Source organism: Brachypodium distachyon, chromosome 2 (genome assembly GCF_000005505.3).
Source record: "Brachypodium distachyon strain Bd21 chromosome 2, Brachypodium_distachyon_v3.0, whole genome shotgun sequence".
NCBI classification, from domain to species: Eukaryota; Viridiplantae; Streptophyta; class Magnoliopsida; order Poales; family Poaceae; genus Brachypodium; species Brachypodium distachyon.
Window position 1 is genome coordinate 45,189,134 of NC_016132.3, and position 15,055 is coordinate 45,204,188.

Consider the following 15,055-nt stretch of genomic DNA (forward strand, 5'->3'; position numbering starts at 1 on the left):
ACACTTGTGTTGTCAACTACAATATCCAACCAAAGAAGTGGGATATTGAAAAAACTATAGCCATGTGTGTGCAAGAGGAGTATAGAATTAAATCCTCATATGGTGGTTCCCTGAACTATGTGAGGAACAATAAGAAAAAGAACTTCGCTCAAGGCAATCAAAGTTCTCCTTCAAAGCCACATGGTAAAGCTCCCATGCAACATCAGCAACGGCAAAAGACTATTCCAGTGGACAAAGACACATACCTCCACTACAAGAAGACCGGGCATTACAAGAAAAATTGTCCGAAATGGCTAAAGTCAATCCTGGCAAAGAATGGTATAAACTCCATTTCCTTTGTAAATGAATCCCTGTGTACACAGTTTTCGAAATCTACTTGGTGGATTGACTCTGGTGCAACTGCTCATGTTGCAAATTCTTTACAGGGATTCCGTTCGACGCGTACTACGCAAAGAAACGAAAGATGCATTGAAGTTGCAAATGGAGTCCAAGCGGATGTAAAGGCTGTCGGCGACATCTCCTTGGAGCTTTCCGATGGATTTACGATCCAGCTTAGAGATGTGTTTTATGTTGCTTCATTACACAGAAACTTGATTAGTGTATCACATTTGGACAAAGTTGATTATGAATGTCATTTTGGACATGGCAAGTGTGCCATATGGTTTAATAATGATTGTGTGAGTGTTGCCTTCCTTCACAATGAGCTTTATTTATTATCCATACGTGAAAAAGTACATTCTGTGTGTAAAGTGAATGAACATGTTGCCGCGTTGGAGAAAGTACAAAAGAAAAGAAAAAGGACTAATGAATCATCAAAATTATGGCACTGTCGTTTAGGCCATATTTCGAGGGGGAGAATAGAAAGACTTGTTAAAACAGAAATTCTTCCTCCATTAGAGTTCTCAGAAATAGAGCAGTGCGTAAATTTCATTAAAGGAAAGTATGTAAAACAAATAAAAAAGGGTGCAACACGCAGCACCAGCACACTCGAAATTATTCACACTGACATCTGTGAACCATTTCCTGTGAAAAGTGTGGATGGTTATGATTCGTTCATAACATTCATAGACGATTACTCCCGTTATGGTTACATTTATCCAATAAAAGAAAGGTCAGAAGCATTGGATAAATTTAAAATATTCAAGGCTGAAGTTGAAAATCAGCATGATAAAAAGATAAAGATAATAAGATCCGGCCGTGTGGGGAGTACTACGGTCGGCACACCCCATATGGCCATGTCCCTGGACCTTTTGCAAGGTTCCTACAGGAGACTGAAATAGTTGCCCGGTATTCAATGCCGGGCGAGCCTTAGCAAAATGGAGTAGCTGAAACGCGTAACCGTACCCTTATGGATATGGTGCGTAGTATGATGAGTTATTCCACATTACCATTGGGATTGTGGATGGAGGCATTAAAACCGCCATTCACATTCTCAATAGAGTGCCAAGCAAGTCGGTGCCCAAAACACCGTACGAGCTGTGGACAGGAAGAGTGCCCTCTCTACAACACCTGCGGGTGTGGGGGAGCCCAGATGAGGCCAAAGTGTTTAACCCAAATATTGCAAAGTTGGATACCAAAACAGTAATTTGCCATTTCATTGGCTACCCTGAAAGATCAAGAGGTTTTCGTTTCTACTGTCCAGACAGATACACAAAGTTTGTGGAAACGAGACACGCCATCTTCTTAGAGGACGAAATGATGAGGGAGGGCACGGTAGCTCGGAAAGTTGATCTTGAGGAGAAGAGTGTGCATGCACCTAATCCGATAACTCAGGAGCCATTCTTTTCACTACCTGTTGTTGCCGCACCGACAATCCCTGAGATTGTGGTGCCGACACCTGTTGTGAATCCACACATGGCAACAATGAGTGAAGGTCCGGAACCTTTCTTTCAGGAGCCGACTCAACCCATTGTTGCACATGAAAGGGAGCTGCAGCAGCCCGAACATGCGCCACATGTAGAGACACAGAACGTGCCAGAAAATGAGGCCCCTAGAAGGTCTCAAAGAGTCAAAAAGTCAGCAATTCCAAAAGATTATAAAGTTTATAATACAGAAAGAGTTCATATGGAGAATGATCCCACTTCATATGAAGAATCCATGAGTGGTTCTCACTCATCGAAGTGGCTGGAGTACATGGAAGATGAGATGAGATCGATGAGTTCTAACGAAGTTTGGGACTTAGAGGAAATTCCTAAAGTAGCCAAAACAGTAGGCGGTAAATGGGTCTACAAAACCAAATATGACTCTAGAGGGAATATAGAAAAATACAAAGTACTACTCGTGGCAAAAGGATTTACACAAAGAGAAGGAATAGATTACAATGAGACATTTTCACCAGTCTCATGCGAAGATTCCTTCAGGATAATAATGGCACTAGTGGCGCATTTTGATTTAGAGCTACATCAGATGGATGTAAAGACGACATTTCTAAATGGGGATTTAGAAGGGTTTTATCATGGAAGGCAAGGAAAACATGGATGCCGCCTAAAGAAATCCATTTATGGATTAAAGCAAGTCTCTAGACAGTGGTATCTAAAGTTTAATGAGACCATTAAGAAAATTGGGTTTAAAGAGAATGTTGAGGACAACTGTGTTTATGCAAAGTTTAAAAGTGGGAAATATATTTTCCTAATTCTGTATGTGGATGATATCCTGCTTGCTAGCAGCGATGTCAGTCTACTACTAGAAACTAAGAAGTTTTTGTCCTCAAACTTTGATATGAAAGATCTTGGTGAAGCTTCATATGTCTTGGGCATAGAAATTCATCGAGATAGGAAAAATGGGGTGCTAGAACTATCGCAAAAGGCATATTTAGAAAAGATTTTAAAGAAATACAATATGCATGCGAGCAATGCCACACCTGCTCCTATAGTCAAAGGCGACAGTTTTGGAAAATTTCAATGTCCCAAAAGTCAATATGAGATCGATCAAATGAAAGCGGTTCCGTATGCTTCGGCCGTTGGAAGCCTACAGTATGCACAAGTGTGCACTCGCCCTGACTTAGCTTTTATCACCGGGGTACTCGGTAGATATCAAGAAAATCCAACCATAGAGCACTGGAAAATGGTAAAGAAAGCATTGCGTTATGCGCAAGGCACAAAAGGCTTCATGCTAACATATAGAAGATCTGATTCCCTAGAGATAAGAGGGTATTCAGATGCAGATTTTGTGAGAGATAAAGATGAAAGAAAATCCACGTCAGGATATGTATTCACTCTCGCAGGCGGGGCTATTTCGTGGAGAAGCTCCAAACAGTCAATAGTTGCATCATCCACGATGTATGCAGAATTTATAGCATGTTATGAGGCCACGGGGCAGGCGATATGGTTAAAAAAATTTATACCCGACTTGAAAGTAGTGGATTGTATTGACAAACCACTAAAGATGTTCTGCGATAATCAGCTCGTAGTGTTTTATACTCACAACAACAAGTCGAGTAATACCACCAAACTAATAGAGAGAAAGTATTATGTTGTGAAAGATAAAATCCAGGATCACACTATAAGTCTCGAGCATATAAAGACAAAGGATATGCTTGCGGATCCGCTTACGAAAGGCGTACCACCCAGTGTGTTCAAGGAACACTTAGCCGGCTTGGGTTTAAGGAAAAGCCTATGATTCCTGGATAAAAAATGGCCCGAAAAGAACAGAATTTGTTTCAACATTGAAAGGTATGTCGTAGTTGTCTGATTCTATCGGCAATTGAGCTGAGACGATGAAACATGCTCTACGTACTAATCGGTGGTGAAACGACTAAAGCAAAATGTATATAGTTAAAAGAAAGTTGAGATCAAGGGGGAGAATGTTAGAGTGATCTCCCATCCGTGTGGGCCCAACGGGCCCAAATCTGGCGTCCTGAAATGGGGCGCCCAACCCAATATGGTTGGCGGGACCCCGTCGCGCTGCGCTATATAAAGAGGTGGGAGGCCGGGGCATGCACTACGAGGTTCGTTGCGTTTGCCACCCACCCCACCGACATCCCCTACTGATCTAGGGTTGCGCAGACGACGGGAAGCTCCGTCCACGCCGTCGCCCCACCGTCTCTCCCTCGCCACCGTTCGCTATAGCCATGGCCGCATTGTCGGGATCTTCTAGCCAAGGCGAAGGTACTGCTCTCCCTCTCTCTCTCTCTCTCTTTGCCCCATACCCGAACCATGTTGAAACACAGTATAAAGTTCATCTTCCTCGGATTGTTCTACACCTAGTTACATCTAGGATCTTAACAGTACTCGTTTGAATAGTTAAGATTTCGTCGCTCGCCAACAAAACAGTTCCAAAGCTCAAACGAATTTCTAATCTTTGAATTTCTCAACTATTCGTCCACAAGTGCCACCGCCGACTAACCAGGGGTTTCCAGTGGTGCTTGTGCAAAATGGAGGGCCAACTAGTTAAGCTCATCTTTTTAGACTGTACTACTCACTTCGTTCCATAATTAATTCTTGTCTCAACGGAGGTAGTACTAGTTAAGCACAGCAGGTACATAGAAACACATATAACTGGACGGCCAGAGAGAAAATACGCACTTGGGTCCGAGCGAAATTCCAAAGCCTAGGCCAAAAAGTGGATCATTTTTTTGTCTAAACCGTATTTCCAAGTTCTCAAATGCCACCGGCGCCACCCCTCTCCTCGGTCGCCCGACCCCCCCCCCCCCTCTCTCTCCTACCTACGGCCAGGCATTACATACATCAACGATAAATAAAAAAATCATGCAGATATGAGGAAGCCTTGCAAGTTTTAGAAAAGAGACCACGCCTTTTTATTGAACACACGAAATTCACAGAGAGAAACTTCCCAAACCACATGACACAAATCTGACTAGCCAGTTAGAAAACGGCGACGCGACGCCAAAGACCTTTCAGGAGGACGCCGGCCGGTCGATCAGATGTGGGTCGATATATTGACCCGCAGGTAGATGATACTGGCCGGGTAGCCCATAATCTGGCGGCCCTTGCGGCGGCGAAACATGGACAACCAGTGGCGAAGTTAGAAAAAAATCATTGGGTTCACTCAACAATAAAAATTGGTTCCAATTAGTTATAAACAGTAAATAAATGATGATTATAAAGGGATTAGCCTAATTTCATTGGGTTCATTTGAACCCAATGGCTACATGCCAGCTCCGCCACTGGGGACAACCGAAAAAATTAAATACCTGTCCTTTTGAGTGTGTAATACAAGGGTTTGGCACACCCAAAAACTCAATCCAAAATTACAGTTTTGTCTGCACAAATTTATGCATTTTTCGAGGATTTTTACTAATTTAAATCTAGAAAATTCATTAGAATAAGCTGAATTTTCGAATTTAAGATTCATTAATGCTAATTCACACGCATAAATAAAAAGGTTCAAATAATAAAGTTAGCCATACAATATGTCCAATTTGGCACAACCGAGTATAAGTTGTATCAGAGATTCACTAAAATGAACCAAAGTTGAAGAATCCATATCATATTTTGACATCAAATTTTTTGTACATGACTATTATGGTATAGTACATTCCATGCCAAGCTTCAACCTTTTCTAAAGAGTTTTCGATTTTCTTATAATTAGTACAGATAATGGACAAAATTCATAAATTCGTGCATCATAACTTAAAATATTAATTTATCTAGGTTAAAAGACGTCCAAAGACATGATATAAAAAGTCATTTAATATGGGACGGAGAGATTATGAATTTGATTGCTACTGATATCTTTCCAGACCAGCAAACCGTAGACAAGTTTTCACTGGCGGGCCATCTTTAGCCGCCCGCTACTGATACCATACCTCATACACAAACCGCGGCCAACACTTGGTGAAAATTTCATCTCGCTCGCGCGTCTCATTCAGACCAGCTGTGGGCGGCTACTAACCCTAGCGCGGCGAAGCCCTGCCGGATTCGAGCCCCGAGCCCGCCTCTGCCGCCTCCGCCCCCGAGCGCGTCCGCCGCCGCCTCAGCTCTCCCTCGCCCGCCCCCGCTCCCTCGCCCCCGCACCAAAACCCGCACGCCGCCGCCGCCTCTTCTCCCGCGAGCAACCGCCACGCCGCCGGAGCCGCCGCCACCCAACATCCCCGCGCCGGCGCGGAGCTCGTCCGCTGCGGCCCAAAGCCGAAGGACGCCGGAGGAGCCTCGCCGAGAATTCGTCGCTGCCCGGAGCTCGACCTGCCCTACCTCGCCGCCGACGCCACCTCGACCTGCTGAACCCCGTCCACCTCTTCGTATACTTCCCCGAGCATCCCTTCACGGATTCCGGTCGTGTCCAGTGAGATTTTGTGGTATAACTCAACCTTTTCTTTTGAACCGAATGTTCTTCGGTTAGCTCTCTTTAGATTTCGATTTCTTGCAAACCATTATTCCGGTTGAGCTCTAGATTAGTCCTTTGCGTAGATTACACCTAGATGTAGCTCTTTGCTGTAGAAATTATCCGTAGATCAATTGTCTTAATTCGTGAATCTTACTTGCAAAACTGTATCTTTTACGGTTTTGTTATAGAGTAGCCACGTTGTTCTGTCCATAGATTTTGCCTGACAACTCCAAATTAGGTGAAACCAGTGGCATTTAAAAGCTTAGGATGTCTAATTTGTTTCATCCCATTAGCTCTCTGTCGACGGAACACTTTAGCACCAGTAGATATTCAGTAGAACCTAGCATCTTTTAGGCTTAATTAACCCCCCCCCCCTTCCTGGTTCATATGCTTGTGTCGTTACATTTGGTTCATTTTTATTATGCCCATATTACTTCATTTTGGTTATGTATATGAATTTTATTGATCTTGCTGCTGTATAGGTGTTAGGTTAGTAGATTTTTTTTTACATAAATTAGTCTTGATCTTGCTGCTGCTGGCTGCTGTCATGGTACATATTTTATACATATGCTGCATCTGTCATATGGTTATGAATATTAGCTTGGGGAATTTACATATATGTTGCTGCTGTCATGGTATTTTATATATGCTGCTTATGTGAATTGTGGGCCCGACCATCGTGCCGGGTCATTGCACAAGGGGCCGGCCATCGTGCCGAGGAGGTATATATGCGGGTGGGATTTCTATCTAGGTTTTGAACTCCTGGTAGACCAACTTTGCTAGTTTCGTAGCATAGGTCATGCCCAAATTTTCTGCCGCTATATATTTGATTGTTTTGATGGCATAGGTGCGAAATGGGCAAGGAACCTTCCTCTAAAGAGTCTTCGTCTGGAGAGCAAATTGCCAGCTTTGGTGCAGAAGAGGAAGTCAACGAGCAACTAGTCAAAGAGGGTACTTCGCAACCAACTGTTTCTACGGCTTCCAAGCCAAAGAAGAAGACGCCGAGGGGGAGTCACAACTTGAAGGAGTTCTGCTACGTCGTCACTAGGCATTCTGATAGAGGCCGCCCTGTGTCGCCGGAAAAGGCACAAAAGACCTTCCCAAACACCTGTGGAGCCATTGCTCGTAAACATTGCAAAATCACCGACGAGTGGAATGACATTAATGATGTCACTAGAGATCTTTGCTTCCAGGACGTGCACAAGAGGTTCCAAGTCAGTGATGAGTGGCGGGAGAGATTTCGAGCGGCAGCCAACATAGCACTGCGGAGAGGTCTCAGTAATTGGAAAACTACTGCTAGAAAGTGGCTGGACAAACCCTACGAATTGGTCAAGAAGAAATGGCCGTCGATAACTGATGAGGCCCAATGGGAACAATTCAAGAAGGAATCGGCTGACCCTGCCTTCATTGCGAAGAGTGAATTTATGAAGGCATTGCGTGATAAGAAAAAGTTCAACCACAGGCTTGGGAGTGCGGGGAAAGAGGGGAAGAGCAAGATCTGGCGGAAGCAGGACCGTCAGCTGGAGGCGGAAGGGAGGGTGCCTCCTGTGCATAACATGCTGCAGGACCAACGCGCTAGAGAATATGCACGTCAACACATGAAACCGGACGAGTGGGCGGGCAAGGAGCCAATGCAAGAGAATGTCAGAAACTTTGCGGTAAGGGTTCACGTGCTTTTGTTTTCGGTGTTATGACACTCACATTGGTTCTGTCTTATTATCACAGGAAAAAGCACACAAATGGGAGGAGAATAAGGCAAAGTCAGACTGCTCCGTTGACTCCGTTCAAAGCAAGAGGTGGGAGTCAGCTGTGACAGCCGGCTTGGAAAAGGCTGAGCACACGGGCCGTGTATTTGGGGAAGGCGAAGGGGCGGCCTGGGACGATTATTTCCTGCCGGCTCCGAAGCAAAGCAGGGGCCAGAAAAGGAAGGCCACGGATGATGAAATAATAGAACAAGCTAAGGCGGAGGCGCGAGTGGAGGCACGAGCGGAGGCAACTTTGGTGGGAAGAGATGTTGCAGTGATGGCTGTACATCATTTGCTATCGGCCGTCGCCAAAGAGCACCCTGCCATTCAAGGCTTACTTGCGGAAGGAATGGACGGTCTGAGGAACCTCCTTCCTCCTCTTCCCCCGCCTATGGCTCCGCCGAAGAGCAGCGCCTTCTCCGGCACACGTTTGGAGGAAGAGGACTACCACACCCCAGGTTATAGCCCAGCTCGAAGCGTGGACATCCCAGCTAGCCAACCGGATCCAAGCAAGGGCATCCGGGATAACGATCCGGGTCCGAGCGACCGGTAAGCATACTTTTCATACTCCTTTCATTCCTTACCTTAATCAAATGCTCTTACGCACATGGCTTCTGTTGTTATGCGCAGGCCCCGGTGAAGTGCCGTCTTCATGTATAGCATCAGTGTCGGTCGCGACATGCCCGCTACTGATACGCCCGCTGATGCACCCCACATCAGTGGCAATCAGGTTGCGGCGGGCGGTCCTCCCGCCACTGATGGCCTTTTACATGCCCGTTACTAATGTCATGTTCTGTAGTAGTGCTACCCACTAGTTGTACAACTGTACCAGCACCAGCTTCTCCGTTCCCCTGGCAAAACCAATCGCCATGATGTCTCTGCAGCTCCCCGCTCAGATCCTTGGCCTTCCTGCTAGCAATGGTTGCACCAGCAGAAGACTAACATAATCAGGTTTGCCCAGATCTGTTTCAGTCTTTTCTATGCCTGGATGTATTGGCCGCTGCTTCGGTAATTTAGAACTATCAGTAGGTCAGCAGCTGCAGATTGTGGATGTATTGGATGTATCAGTAGGTCAGCAGCTACAGATTGTGTGTGTGTGTAATCAGCCCTCCCCTCTGTTTAGAAAATCACAGGGACCGCTGAGATTTCCTTCGTGTATTGGTCGGCCTTTTGTAGCGTTCTAGGTTGCACATTCCCTCTTCGTTTGAACTTTTTATATCATGTATGGCGTTGTTACTTTCACCGTTTCACGCGTGAGTTCAGGTAATTTGATAAGGAGACATGAACTGTTCCCTGTTACTTAGCAGTTTACCACTCCTTCATGCAGTCAGCTGATGTCCAAGGAGCAAGTCTAACGAGCAGGATATACCGCAGAGATGCCCTATCATACGTTTCATCTGCCTTCCTGTCAACGTTCGTGGTGACTGATCGTGCTGACGCTAGAACCTCGAGTGCAGAGAACAAAAGGAAGGTAATGGAAAAGCTGGAGAAGATCCGGGAGAAGGCAGTAGGTCCGAAGGTGATGAACGGGGGCACCGGCAAGGAGAAGGGGCCTGTGGCAAACTTGCTGATCCCTCCTGCTTTGGTAGATGCTTACATCTGAAAGCATCGTAGTCCTCTTGTGATAACACTTATCTGAATGTACTAGTAACAGCTGGCAGCAAGAAGCCTGGAAATTCAATCCATGACTTTATGTGCTCATTTTGTCCCTGACTTCTGGGAGGAACATTGGATTGGTGATCAGCCACTTTGTTCTAAGTTCCCGAGACTGTATGGACTAGTTAAATCGAAATTTGTTTCTGTTGCTGATGTGTTTAATTCAGATTGGGATTGTGTTACTTTTAGAAGATCTTTTAGGGAAGAGACATTTGAAATGTGGACACAGTTGAGAATGCTTTGTTTGCCTGTACAGCTAACTGATGAACATGACAGTTGTGTTTGGAAATTAACCAAATCAGGTCAGTTCTCAGTTAAGTCTCTTTACGATTATGGAAGCTTAAGGATAGACAGATTGGGATCCCATATACACAATTATGGAAGGTTAAGATCCCGCTGAAGATAAAGGTGTTTTTTTAGAAAGATAAAGGTGTTTCTATGGTTAATATGCAAAGATATCATACTTCCTCTGTTTTTTAAAGAATGGCATATTTGATCATAAATTACTATGTTAAGGTGTGGTTTATATGACATGAAATTAGTATCGTTAGATTCGTTATCAAAAATACTTCAAATTACTTGTGTTATGAAAAGCCTTGTGTTATGAAAAGGCTTTGACCATAAATTAAGGTTTGTATGTGTGGACTGCAAAAGGGTACTGATCGATACAAGCTAAGAGATGGTGCATCTAGGCTGTCATTGGTCACATCTCAAGTGTCCAAAGCTCATGTTGTCTGGAGGGCGACGACAAGGCGAAATGCAGACTGATGGTCAAAGAACTTTTGTGTCATCAACATGATCTGTATTTCAATGTCGTCGACCCCTTTTTATGTTCCCCTGTTGCTGGCAATGTTTGTAGACACCAGCTTATGTTGTGTCATTCCTTGCTTTTACTTTCATGCCGAACCTCTAGAATCTTAAAACACTGTGATTTCATTAGTGAAATCGGGAGCAGAGCTCCTCTGTTCGAAAAAAGAAAAATTCCCTGACACCTATTCGTTCTAGATAGATATAGTCTGGTATCGATATGATTTCCCGTTTTTGTTGTAAACATGCATACACATAACCTCGCCTAGAAACCCTTAACTGGAGGGCCAGAGAGAAAATACAGACTTGCTCAGAAAACATGGGCCAGAATTTCCACCGCAAGCAACGCGTTCCATTCGCTCACATGGAAATTCCGAAGCCTGGGCCAAAAGGAGGGCCATTCTTTCATCCAAACAGAATTCCCAAGTTCTCAAATGCCACAGCACTTGCTGACGACGAAACCAGATGCATTGCATACATCGACGATAAACAAAAATCGTACAGATACGACGAATACAAGTTTTACAACATAGACCACAATGTTTTGTTGAACACACACAATTCACAGAGAGAAATGTTGCAAACCACAGGACACAAATCTGACTAGCCAGTTAGAACTTAGAACGGCGACGCGACGCCGGAGACAATTCAGATGGGGATTGCTCTATTGACCCGCGGGTAGACGACACTGGCCGGGTGGCCCATGATCCGGCGGCCCTTGCGGCGGCGGAACAGGTACACGGCCGCCCCGAGCGGCCACTCCACGACCCCGGCCACCACGAACGCCACGAACCCCAGCGTCGGCCCGACCACCTTGCACCGGCACGGGTTGCTCCTCGTCCCGCACTGCACGCAGATCGGCACGAACGCCATTGCTGCTGCTAAGCCAAAAAACCTCTGCTCGTCGTCGGGCGCTCTACACAAGCCTCTGTTTCGATTTCGGATGGATGGATGGATGATCAAGAAATTGCAGTTCACGCCGTGAGATGGGAGATGGTCGAGATCTCAAGCATATAGCTGCACTTTAAATAACGGCTTTGCGCGGGGCACACGTGGCATAGTTGACAGCACGTGGTGGAGCGGGAGCAACTGTTGGAAAAGGCAGATGGTGACTCTGCTCAGCAGCTCACTTCCACGTTGCATAGAAGAAGCCCAGCACAATCCGGATCCAACACGTGTATTCCTTTAGCAGGTCAGAGTAATCGAGTCCTTCCAAGAAACGGAAAAACAAAATATACACAATGCAGTTTCACGGATTTGTGCTCTCTGGTTTTCGCTCGGTAGTGTTATTCTGACGGCACGAACCTTCTCTCTATGTCTGCCCTGCTTTTCTTTTTTCTGAAGTATATATAGTAACGGAAAGGGGCAGGCTTGTATGAAAAAGAAATACATAATGTAATTAATTGAGATAAAAAAAGAAACATGGTTCCATTAGGTTATTTAGGTAATGTGGCGTGTTAGTTTCTATGTCCGTCTGATTTAACTAGCACCGTGTTTCCTCGAGACACTAGCTCCGTGTCCCGCTAGCGCGGGAAACATCTTCATACATCTTGATATTTTGATTCACATATAAATGTATTGATATATTATTTTATAACACTAATTGAATGATACGTGTGTCATTTGCATTTGCATGTTCTATCAGTCCAGTCCAAAAATAAAAAATAAAACTTGCACCGCCGGTAATGAGCACGATTGCTTGTTAGAAACGAAAACTAATAAACCTCACTACATATATTACTCAAATAAAATTTAGCAGTAGACATATCAGTAAAAAAATGTACATTTACGAAAATAGATTTAACTAATCACACAACACCTAGAAGTACGAAAATATATCTTGTTTTGATAACTCATACAAACCTTGTTGTAAGGTAGAACACGCTGAAGAAAAACAAGTATATTTCGTCCCTCAATTCCTTAAAAAGTATAGAAATGTTCTTTATTTTTATTTTATATTTTTGGTCCTAAATGGTCAAAATCGTCCCTCAGCTTCTCGAAAAGTGTACTTCATTATATTTTTGGTTTTCAAATTATCAAAACCAGACACAGATGGTCCCACACCCAGTAAATGGTTTTGTCCCACGACTTGCCACGTCGACATCAGATTTCTTATAGTCCAAGGTCCATTTGTTTTCAACTCAAAAGACTTGAATAGACCCATTCCAATGGAGCATGATGACCTGCCGCTGATGTGTATGGGGACGTCGTACGAATGCAACATGATAAATCGGGACCCAGATGAGAGACCATTGTTATTCGATTTCGACAGTTTGGGAATTAAAAATAAAAGTGAATAACGAAAAATAGTTGAGTGACGATTTGCATATTTCTTAACGAATAAAGAGCGAAAAATATAATTTTTAAGCAACCAACGCACTAAAGTTCCGACAGAGCAAGAACATCTGAGAGTAACGGAACCAGTTATATATTGTTGACATACAAACACAGCGAAGCTTCGTAAGCTTTCAACACAAACCACACAAGGCTTTTTTTATTGAATCGTCAAATATGAACACGACACACCCAGACCATGATTCAGCAGGACGCCGCCCCGATGAGGATTAGATGGGGATCGCCCTGGTGACGCGCGGGTAGACGACCCTGGCCGGGTGGCCCATGATGCGGCGTCCCTTGCGGTGGCGGAACAGGTACACGGCCGCGCCGAGCGGCCACTCCACGACGCCGGTCACGAGGAACGCCACGAACCCCAGCGTCGGCCCGACCACCTTGCACCGGCACGGGTTGCTCCTCGTCCCGCACTGCACGCACGCCGGCACGAACGGCATGGCTGCTCTGCCTGCTCTGCTTGTCTTACTCTGTTTCGTCGAATTTTTGGTGGATGGATGCGCAGGGGATTCACAGCTCAGATAGTCAGATGTTGATCTCCAACTGTTTGGATGATCGAGGCATCGTGCTATGAGGCATATATATACTCCTTCAGAAGATTTGAGCAGGGGGATGCGTGGCGCGACGTGCTAGTAACTGGTTTTGCTAGGTCTTGCAAATGAAGATGAAGATTCCTCGCGAAAAAGATGAAGATGAAGATTGATGACGCGTTCCCAGTGGCTGGCTGCCACCTAGCGTGGGGTAGCGCTGCACAAATCCTGAGCTCACACGTATGCCTGTTAGTTCCTTGGAGTTCTCTGGAACCTCCTCACGTAATGGATTCCTCTCTTTGTGGAGAGTAAAATACTTGTGTTCATATCAGCTGCCACGTCACATCGGGTGCTACGCATGCTGTTTTTTATTTATTTTCTTATCTCCATTTTTCCATCCAGAGACAACTAGACGTTATAGATGGGGCCATGTCAGTAACTTCTATTTCTACTACCAGCTGAGCAGCCTCAGCTGATGAAAGCTGATCTAAACTGCAGCATTAGTCAAAGTCTGGCGCTCGACATGTACGGTCCAAACCGCATCACGACAATGATACCTAGTCAAAAATACATTTCAACTCTTAAACATAGTTTATAAATCCATTTATGAATTCAAAATAAAAACAAAATACTGAAAAGGGCACCTCGTCAAACTTCATTTCTATCCTTAGGGTACGTTCTTTTTAGCTTCTAGAACCGACTTCTTTTAGAAGCCGTTCTCGTCAAACTTCACTCTTCTTAGTGTGCGTCACGGAGATGAAGGATTGAAATTAGATCTTGAGTTAACCTAATGCACCACTTTCACATGGCGTGCATGTGAGCCCTTGTGGGCTCAAAATGTGGGCCTTGACGCATTACTTCTAGCCCAACCTGATTCCTAAATTATTTCTGCACAATGAAAAGAACAAAAAAATATAGATGCGAGAGCCTCCAAAAAAAATATAGGCGCGAGAAGAAAAACAACAAAACAAACGCCCATAACAATGAACACCAAAAACACCACACACTACGCTAGGAAGTAGGAAACCTTCGTAACAACCTCAACACCCTCCTGGTTTTAATTTTTATCCCTCCATCCCATATTAAGTGATTTTCTATTACATTTATCTAGACGCTTTTTTGTATAGATACATTCATATTTGGACAAATTTGTGTCACTTAATATGGACGAAGCGAGTATTATTAAATCTCTAGGATTGTCCAAAAAAGCAAACTATCTTTGTTGATTCAATGAAAAGAGTACGATAAATTGAAAAACTGAAATGAACTAACAACAAGAGACTCACATTACCAGCACAAGACGCATAAAAGGCGTGAGGCAGCCAATATATAGGCAAGCAAGGAAAGCATTGGAATGAGCTGAAGACATCAATCCCAACGATGTCAGCTTGGAGACGAGGATAATAATAATATCTCATGGGTAAATTTTCTGTCACTTTTAAATATTTTGAACTTTTTTTTAGAACACAAAACAAATGCAGACAATATTTGTTCGAATTTAATACTCATGCTAAAGAATATGCCGAATTTTGACTGCTCCAGTTGGGTACGTATTTTTGGTATCCCAGAGCAACACATGAATTCCAGTATTAGTGAACAACTAGGTAACATTGAAACTGAGATGCACTAAACAAGCGATCGAAGGTTCTCCGATCTTTTCTTTTCTTTTCAGTTTTTGAATCG

The 15,055-nt window shown here is 44.3% G+C and overlaps 3 protein-coding genes across 3 annotated transcripts; 1 reads left to right on the plus strand and 2 right to left on the minus strand.

Annotated features, from left to right (window-relative positions):
* Positions 1-5,801: 5,801 nt before the first annotated feature.
* On the plus strand, positions 5,802-8,923 carry LOC100836756. Its single transcript, XM_024458666.1, has 4 exons — positions 5,802-6,256; positions 7,133-7,943; positions 8,011-8,579; positions 8,661-8,923. Exons 2-4 carry the CDS (start codon positions 7,140-7,142, stop codon positions 8,668-8,670), a joined length of 1,383 nt encoding a protein of 460 aa, XP_024314434.1. The 5' UTR covers positions 5,802-6,256; positions 7,133-7,139; the 3' UTR covers positions 8,671-8,923.
* A 1,890-nt stretch (positions 8,924-10,813) lies between these two features.
* On the minus strand, positions 10,814-11,486 carry LOC100828995. The gene has a single exon (XM_003569400.3). It carries the CDS (start codon positions 11,364-11,366, stop codon positions 11,142-11,144), a length of 225 nt encoding a protein of 74 aa, XP_003569448.1. The 5' UTR covers positions 11,367-11,486; the 3' UTR covers positions 10,814-11,141.
* A 1,348-nt stretch (positions 11,487-12,834) lies between these two features.
* On the minus strand, positions 12,835-13,508 carry LOC100828693. Its single transcript, XM_003569399.4, has one exon. It carries the CDS (start codon positions 13,280-13,282, stop codon positions 13,058-13,060), a length of 225 nt encoding a protein of 74 aa, XP_003569447.1. The 5' UTR covers positions 13,283-13,508; the 3' UTR covers positions 12,835-13,057.
* Between the last annotated feature and the right edge of the window lie 1,547 nt (positions 13,509-15,055).

Coding starts and splice junctions, on each gene's coding strand:
- LOC100828995 (XM_003569400.3), bottom strand. CDS start 11,366: ATGGCGTTCGTGCCGATCTGCGTGCAGTGCGGGACGAGGAGCAACCCG.
- LOC100828693 (XM_003569399.4), bottom strand. CDS start 13,282: ATGCCGTTCGTGCCGGCGTGCGTGCAGTGCGGGACGAGGAGCAACCCG.
- LOC100836756 (XM_024458666.1), top strand. CDS start 7,140: ATGGGCAAGGAACCTTCCTCTAAAGAGTCTTCGTCTGGAGAGCAAATT. Junction 7,944..8,010: donor AGAATGTCAGAAACTTTGCG/GTAAGGGTTCAC, acceptor TTATTATCACAG/GAAAAAGCACACAAATGGGA.